The sequence below is a fragment of the Arachis ipaensis genome, chromosome B07 (assembly GCF_000816755.2).
Source record: "Arachis ipaensis cultivar K30076 chromosome B07, Araip1.1, whole genome shotgun sequence".
In the NCBI taxonomy this organism is placed as follows: Eukaryota; Viridiplantae; Streptophyta; class Magnoliopsida; order Fabales; family Fabaceae; genus Arachis; species Arachis ipaensis.
Genome location: NC_029791.2, coordinates 42539447 through 42548732, shown reverse-complemented (window position 1 = coordinate 42548732; position 9286 = coordinate 42539447). Strand labels below are relative to the sequence as shown.

General features: G+C 36.1%; 2 protein-coding genes across 2 annotated transcripts; one reads left to right on the top strand and one right to left on the bottom strand.

Annotated features, from left to right (window-relative positions):
• LOC107607157 (uncharacterized protein At4g02000-like) lies at positions 2476-4352 on the bottom strand. Its single transcript, XM_016309136.1, has 2 exons — positions 4324-4352; positions 2476-3202 (listed from the first exon to the last, which is right to left on the bottom strand). Exons 1-2 carry the CDS (start codon positions 4350-4352, stop codon positions 2476-2478), a joined length of 756 nt encoding a protein of 251 aa, XP_016164622.1.
• Positions 5681-6928, top strand: LOC107607155 (RING-H2 finger protein ATL38-like). The gene has a single exon (XM_016309135.2). It carries the CDS (start codon positions 5873-5875, stop codon positions 6926-6928), a length of 1056 nt encoding a protein of 351 aa, XP_016164621.2. The 5' UTR covers positions 5681-5872.

Here is a 9286-nt window from a genome sequence, read left to right as displayed (position 1 = left end):
AGCCCTTCCGCACAAAAAAGAAATAGATATGGAGATAGGGGGTCACCCTGTCGGATGCCCCTATTTGGCCTAAAGTAGCCAAAAGGTTGCCCTTCCATAACAACATAGTAAGAAACAGTCGTTACCAATTCCTTAGTCCAGTTAATCCATTTAGCATCAAAGCCCAGCTTTTCCATGATGTACCATAAGAAGTGCCATTCAACCCTATCATAAGCCTTGCTCATATATAGTTTAATAGCCATCTCATGATCTGCTCCACTTCTCTTATTTTTCAAATAGTGCATACATTCGTGGGCAATTAGAATATTATCTGAAATGGGACTACCTTTGAGAAAAGCACTTTGATTTGGGCTTATGATTTTATTCATAATACCTTGTAGTCGGTGCACCATAACTTTAGAAATAATTTTATACATAACTGAGGACAAACTAATCGGTCGTACCTGAGTCATATCACTGGCATCTGGCACCTTTGGAATTAAACAAATTTGAGTACAGTTGAAGCTTTTTAGAATTCTGCCACTGTGAAAGAAACTTCGCACTGCCTTAAAAACGTCACCTCCAACTATATCCCAGAAAAAATGAAAAAACTTAGCTGTAAACCCGTCATCACCAGGAGCACTCTGAGCATGAACACCGAACGTAGCTCTTTTGACCTCGTCCATAGTTACCGGCCTTTGGAGCCTACGGTTCATGGAAGCTGTAACCTTAGGCTTCAAATCCTCCAAATATGGATTTGGATCAACAGAACAAGAAGAAGTAAAAATATCACAGAAGTAGTCTTCAGCTACCTTTGCAATATCCTCCGGTTTCAATGCAATCTCATTGTTCCTCCTAACTAATCTCCAAATTCTGTTCCTTCGCACCCTTGATTGAAATTTCTGGTGAAAGAATCTGGTGTTTTGATCTCCTTCTTTTAGCCATTTGACTCTAGATTTTTCTCTCCAATAGCTCTCTTCTTTCATATATGCTAGCTCCAACTTCTCTTCCAATCTGGTAATCTCCTCTCCCCCATTGATTCCAGCCATCCGCAGCTCCTCTAGGCTAGCTTGAAGGTCCTCAATTTCTTTTCGAGAGTTTGCTTTGTGAGTTATCTGCCATTGAACTAATCTATGTCTACATTCTTTCAACTTTTGGGCCAAGGAGAACATAGCCGAGCCTACTACTTCCATTTTTCACACTTCGCTGACAATTCTTTTGGCATCGTCTTCTCCACACCAACGTTCCTGGTATTTAAAACGCCTTTTACTATGCCAGGATTGAGGTTCAGTTTCCATCAAGATAGGAGCATGATCCGAGCCTGATTCTGTAAGCCTGTGCACCACTGCATTCGGAAACTTCAACTTCCATCCCATCCCTACTAAATAGCGGTCAAGCCTCTCCTTCACCAATCCTCTCCTTGTCTTTGGTTTGTCCACGTGAAAGGCCGCCCTACCATTCCAATATCCACTAATTCGTTGCTATCAATAAAATTAATGAATGTTGCAATGTTAGTTGCTGATTTTTTGCCTCCACCCTCCTTTTCCGCTTGACTTGTTATAGCATTAAAATCTCCTGCTATTACCACTTTTTCTTCCAGTTGTTGACTCATTTTTGTAATCTCCTCAAACTGTAAGGTTCTAATTTGTTCCGAACAGCTCAAATGGACACCAATGAACATCCATACCCCATTGTTTCCGAACTCTTTAACTTTAGCTGCTACAAAGAATTCCCCGTTGTTTATAATTTGAACATTGATGCTGTCCTTCCAAGCTAGCGCAAGTCCTCCTGCCATTCCTGAGGGGTTAACAATATGCCAGTTTTCATAGCTGCATGCCCGGAGTTTTGCTTCCACCTGTCGAGATTGGTTCTTTGTTTCACTTATGAACACAATCTCGGGGGAGTGGGATTTACATATCCCTTTTAGGGTGTGAATTGTTAGGGGTCTCCCCAAACCCTGACAATTCCAAACTATAGTTCTCATGGCGCCTTGGGTGCCATTTGTAGGCTGGCACCCTCCACCCCCTGTTCAACTGCATTTTCATCCTCTGTTCTTGCTTTCTTTGTAGATCCTTCAACTATACCACTCATCAACCTTTTTTTGGATCCAGCTTTAGTATCCAACCCTCCAGTACCTTGTCTTGCTAATTTTTTCCACTTTCTGCCTTCCTCTGTTGTGAGACATTGCCCTTTAGTGAATTGCATAGGTTGTCCTTCATCCTTCTTGGCATTAGACTGACCAGCTATGATAACCTCCATGCATTCTGTTCTAGAGTTGGCTGATTGAGGTGACTCAGGTGCTGCATTGTTGCTAGCGTTTTGTGGTTTCAAATTTTGTTCCTCCTCTTGCATTGACATCCCTGCAAATTCCTCCAATAAGCAGTTTAAGACCGGCTTTTTCTTACGTTGAGTAGCCTTATTCTGATTCTGGGCTGAGTTGTTGAATGTTCTTTCTCTTTCAGAGTTAATTCGTATTCCCACTTGGCTGGCTTTAACCTATTCGCCAATGTCATCCTCTTTTACCCTATCACTCTCTGTGCCCTTCAGCAGTTCATGGCAGTTTTTCACCTCGTGTCCCAATTTTGCGCAGTAGGTACAGAACTTTCCAAGTCTCTCATAGCGCAATGCCACCTCTACCTCCTTTTTATTAGGTCCTGCAACAATTAACTGATCCCTCACTTTCTTGGTAGCTTCAATATTGATCTTGGCCTTTACAATCCTAGTTTTTCTGTCTCTCATCTGAAATTTACCTACCTCCAACACTGTGCCCAGCCTCTCTCCCAATTTACGTCCAACTTCGAGGATTTTAAACAATTCTGGCAAACCCCAAAATTGAACCCAAACTGAAAAATTAGAAACAATCTCTTCATCAACGTTCTGATCTTCCTTCCATCTCTTGACATGGAGCACATAATCCTTGAATAGCCATGGAGAACCACGTTCAACACGCAAGACATCCACCTCTTTATTAAAAAAGAATTGGAAGTAATTGTCCCCTTTGTCACTCACGCTAAATCCTTCTGGATTTCTCCATATAGCCTTTAAAACATTCCCCATGGTTCCAACTGAGAAGGTTTTGGAAGCAAAGAGTTTGCCATAGAGACTATTGGAGCAAGCGTTAATACCTTCTGCTATGTCTGCCTCTTCCAGCAGAAGCACATTTCTACCTCCTTTTCGGTTGTCTTCCTCGGTCTGATATTCATCTCTCCTTGCCTCAGCTATGCTGATTACGTAAATTATCTTTGTCAAACTAGTAGTAAGAGATTTGTGTTAAAATTTAATTGACGTTAACAGTGTGGCCTTGATGGCAGCAAAGACTCTATTAAAAATCCTAACAAAACACTAAAAAATCCTAACAGAGCACTTGTCTTCAGGAGTACCTAAAGAATGACTCAACAAACTTGTTTGTGTTTTTTTGGTCTCCTTGACTGCAAGTGCGAATAACTATGTAATTTTCAAGAATCTAGTATGACACTTGTCAATCTATATCAGTATGTATTATTAATAGTACAATGATAAAAGTTTACTAATTGACTAATTTTAGACACATTATATTTAAAGACCTAAAATATTAAGTAAAATTTTAGGGATAAAATTAAACTAGATTCAAATTTATTAGGAGATCAAATTTAGCTTTACTCTCTTATGGCAATTAAAGAAAACGATTATATTAGCGTTGATGATGATTTGAGATTACGGTTATTATTAGTGCATGGATGGGTGAATACTTTCTATGTATTTCATATTTTCTGTTCTCCTTTCTTTAGAGAATGGTTGCTAGTAGAGTCCACACTTTGACTTGTTCTTGAACCCAATAAAAACATAGGTTAGATTCGGCAGAGCTCAGCATCATGATGCTGCCAGAGAGTAATAATCTTTTCTTTTCGGTTTTAAATAATTTCTATGAATTCTTAAAGTGTTTTGATATCTGTTTGATGTAGTGATAAGGGGAGTTAGCTTGAATTTTAATTACAAGATCAATATCCAGAGTTTTGAGATAAGTACATACACTGATGTGAACAACTAAACAGCTATAAATCTGTGTGCTAACTGTTTTAGATCATTTAGATATTATTTTTCCGAATTAATCATAATGATCCGGAAGGAATCAGAGAAGAAATAGAATAAATGATAAAGATCGATAGAAACAAAAGCATGGTAACAATAAGCAGGATCATAGCAAAATTTTCCACCACTACTACTATGGGAAAGTATAAATAAAAAAGGGTTATGATAAGTAATCAATAATTTTCTTGAACATGAATAACTATCAATAAAATAAAAATACACTATATTTCTAAATTATTTATCTAAATTTTAATATTAAACTAAGCATTCACACACCTAGTGAAATGAATATCCGTTATATCCATTGTTTACATTATTTAGTATTTTTATTGTCTATCTATACTTTTTTATTAAAAAAAAAGCAATAATGCGAATTATTACATTAAGATGCCTTGCCTACAAAATTAAATAACAAGAAATTAGTTACTTAGCGGAGCCTCAAGAGATCTGAGAAGCCAAAAGTAAAATTAAAGCCCATGACCCATTCTTATCAACCCCACATGTCCATCCTGCTTCCCCCTTGCAACTCAAAGGCGACAACATGTTATTGAAATCCACGAGACACAGCACACACAAACACAAACAAAACAAAACAAAGCCATATCCCTTTGTTAACAGTATATTCTTATTTACTTTAAGAGAAACAGTTAATCCACCATAGAATTTATTATTTTATCATATTAAGTTATCAGTTTAAGGTCTAATTTGAATAAATAATTTAGGAAAGTTTTTAAGTATATTGATACAATACATCGGTGTTTTACTGATTTTTAATCGTTGATCTTAATTATATATATTATATATTTTTTATAATTAAGATCAACGGTTAAAAATTACTGAAACACCCTCTTTGATCTGGAATTTTCTTTTCGAAAAAGTTTAGGGGTCAGTATTTTTATTAAAATCTGACCAACACTTCACCAATAAAAAAAAATGAGTAATCTCATGTTATTATTTAGGGTCGGGGGGTCAAGGCGAACCCGACTTCACCCGATCCATGTGCACCTTAAGGGAACTAAAAAATGTATATATATTTTAAATTAATTTTAATATTATGTTATATTAATTATAAGCTTATTATTTTATTTTTAATCACACTTGTTGAATTAGAAAACAAATAAAAGAAGTATTAAATTAGAATTATAGACAAATTCAAGTTCAAATATAGATATCAATTTATCTGCATCATAAATAAATTTCTTTATAAATAAGTTTTTTTATAAATTATTGTTAAAACTTGAAAGGACTGATTTTCACCCGATTTGAACACGGTATAATTATGACCCGAAAATGTTTATTTCATCGGATTTAGAGCTGGATTATGGTCTAAAAAATAGACTCAATGTATATTTAGGGTCGAGTTTGAATTAGGACAACCTAATTTCATCCGATTCATGTACACCTCTACCCATACTATTAGATGTAATCTTACACCATTTAAAACACTAATAATAACTAATGAACAATGCTAGGGGACAGCAACTTTTGTGATTAGTTGCTATCAAATAGCCATCAATGATGATTTAATGGTGTGAGATTGGTGTGAGATTTCATCCAATGGCTCACCTTTTTCTACTAGTTATATGTTGGCCAAAATTCAATAAAATTGCTGGTCCTAGACTTTTCCATAACTAATTAATAACTACAAATTACAAAATATGCTATACCTCTCGCACTCCTCTTCTTAATTTAGTTTGTTAATATCTTCCTTACCTTTAGCTCCCTTCCATCTTCAATTTGCACTTTCGATTTTCCCCATCCCCAATCCCAATCAAAATAAAACAACACAGCATGCACGGTGGTAGTATTACCTTCATGTTCAGCTATGACCGACCTGATCGAGTGTCATCCACCTTTAAGATGCCATCAAACTAACCACCACCGCGTCCTCTGTCTTTTTCTATCTAAACTATCACTACATGTCATCGTAACTAATAATCTGTTTGTTCAAGATGTTGGATCCTATCCACCTCATTTTCTTTTTCTTTTTCTCCTTATCTTTCACACTCCGCTTGCAACGGCACAGCAGCAGGAGTACCCATTGCCTAAGGTAAGAGGTGACAAGACCATGGTCATTGTCCTCCTCGTCCTCGTGGCCGTCTTCTTCGCCCTAGGCCTCCTCTCCATCTATATTCGCCAATGCTCCGAACGTCGGCACCGTGACCAGCTCCACCCTGCTATCCTCTCTGCCACCTACGGTGGAGGCAACAGCGGGGGGCAGCATCATGGCCTTGACATTGCGGTGGTGGACTCATTTCCAACCTTCATCTACTCCAACGTGAAGAGTCACAAGATTGGGCAGGGGGCGCTAGAATGCGCCGTGTGCCTCTGCGAGTTTCAAGATGAAGAAACGCTGCGTTTGATCCCACAATGCTGCCACGTGTTCCACTCCGACTGCATCGATGTCTGGTTCTCCTCCCACTCAACATGTCCAGTCTGCCGTGCAAATCTCACGCCAAAACCACCTCACACGTCATCACCACAATCCCTCGTTGTAAACATTTCGGATCAACCTGATACGAATCCAGTTAACAGTGAGCCAAATATCATTTCCCTGATCAATGATGGCGACCAGAACAATGCAATAATAACAGAGCCGAAGTCTCACCAGGAGAGGAGAACTATTTTTAATTTGGATGAAGAGAATGGTTCGGTTCAGTCATTTTANGTTAGTTGCAGGGTAACATTTCAAAGGGAGAGAAGCCACAAGGAGGGTTATAGGACAAGGAGTGCAAGAAGCACAGAGCCACCTTTTATTGGCATGACCAGATTTGAAAGGTTAGAGAAGGGTGAGAGCATTAAAGGAAATGAGGTTAAAGTAGATGGGGGAGAACGGTCTTTTGATCTTCTATTTCCCAAGGGCTCAAGGGATGAGAATTAGATATATAAATATCTTTGGATCCACGACTTTGGAGTTCATCATCAATCAACTACTAATTTCTTTTGATAGATCATATAGATGGAATAGAGTCTCAAAATTTAAACGTTTCTATGCCTAGACGAAAATTAAATTAGACTAATACAATTTCACAAGTTTGTCCTTTTAACCTTGCCACTTTATTTCAATCAATAATATAAAGCCAAGTATGTTTCTTAGGATGTCTATAAGTAAAAAGAATGCTTTGTCCGAAGGAGTTTTTAATAAGAAAATATCTTTTGCTTTGTTTAGTATGGTGGATGGATAACATCATGGAAATAAAAATTTCTCTCAGAAAGGTGTATGACGGGCTAAATTGTGACTTTATTTGAGATACACTTTTGGATAAACCTTCTAATTAAAATCATGCATTGCTGGTATTCCATAATGAGTTTGTTAATAACTGCGTTGGAATCACACTCCTGCAAAGCGTTTTCCACCGTACCCACTTGTTGGAGTCCCACACTCCCACTACGTGTGTTCCAGTGTACTCATAAATCTTTGTCCTTTGTATTGAGTGTCTTTCTCTAATTATGTCTATGGCAGTTAAGAATAATATTTGGGAGCATGTCGTTATTCGGAGATGGTTCTGAACTCTCTCACCTTTGTTTTGTTAGTGATTTGGTTTTGTTTAATTGGTAAGGAATCTATCGACCAAGTGACGATGATGATGAAAGGTATTCTAGATTTTTTTTTTCTTTAATAGCTCTGAGCAAGATGGATGTTTTAATAAATAGATCACATTGCAGGTGGCTAAGTAAATGGTGGCTATAGGTGATTATAGGTTGACTTGCAAATCAACAAGCAAACCTTGCCACATGTGAAAGTTTAACTGGAATTTTATGTAATTAGGTTAGGTTAGGTGTATACTAAAATTAATTAAAAAAAATTAATCACTAAAATAGAATACACATTAAAACATTAAAATATACATTAAAAATGAATTAATATATATAAATACATGATGGCTAATTTTAGTATATAAATTAAATATCATTTTTGATTTCTATGTTTAATCTAAAGTAACTAATTGTTATGTATATTTTTAGTAAATCTAGGTTGGTTCGATATTTATAGTTTCAAAACCTATTCTCTTCTACGAATATCTGTTTACCAAAGATTCCATTTGAACAAGTAAATGAAAGAAAACAACTTTGAAAAGTAAATTGGAATTAAATCGCTTGAATTTTAAATTATAGAAAAACAGAATAAATGGCTTCAAATTTAAAGAAAGCAATAAAATGCCTTCTACATAGTCGAAGGACTTTGAATTCAAAAGACAATATAGGAATTAAAAAAGATAGAAGAAGAAACTTACAAAGGAAGAATAACTTGCAGAAAAGAAAAATTACAAAAAAATTTAAATGAAAAGTAAAAACATGGAAGGAATACTATAAAAAAAAAACTCGAGACAGACTCAAACAGTCGCTGGGATACAAGTGTGCGTGAGTATTTTTCTGAAGACGAATTTCAACCTCTTGGCGCTTCTGAACCTTCTTAATTTATAAAACAAGCTGACCAATCCCATTTTGTCAAGTGTCAACCCTCGAAGAGTTAAAAAAAAAACCGTTCCCGCCAAATGTAAATCCGAGTAACTACCCTTTGCACATCTCACCATTGATCTCGATATTCAATTTGTTGACCTCATCTTTCGACAAATCTAGTTGAATCCAAACCTTTTGTATCGATTTCCATCTCTCAACTCGACATTCTTGTTGATCTTGTCGGTCAAAATTCCTCAACTAACAAATTGTCCCTAAAATTATTATCATCATAAAAAATTCTAAGAAAATGAAAAGAAAAAGAAAGTCTATCCACATCATGTTTAGTAATTGACTAACTGTCTTAGTTAGCACCCAATTAATTGCTAACATCATGCACATCATTAATTAATTATACTTCAATTTCTAAAAATTATAAACTTAATGAGGAATGCCTCCTCTTTCAAAGTTCAAGATTTTCCTTAAAGCCGTTTACCTTCTAGAGAATCTTCCTTTCCAACTTCTAACTTCATTTTCATCGTGGCAAAGAATTTTAAGCTTCAAATTTCACTCCCTTTCTGCTTTCTCCTAGTACATTCCTACTTCATTTTACTTTTTGCATTCTCCTAATATACTTCTATTTTATGTTTGTCAATATAATCATACCCCCATTCATAAAACTCTCACCTTTAGTAAATGATCATAACATTTGGGTTTCTTATTCTAAAATAATCATTAACGTTCTTACTTTGACCAAAACTCGAAGAAACCACAATTAAAAATCATTTCTCTATTTCCTATCATGCAAAAATGGATGTTTCAACTTCTCTTGCTATGTCTC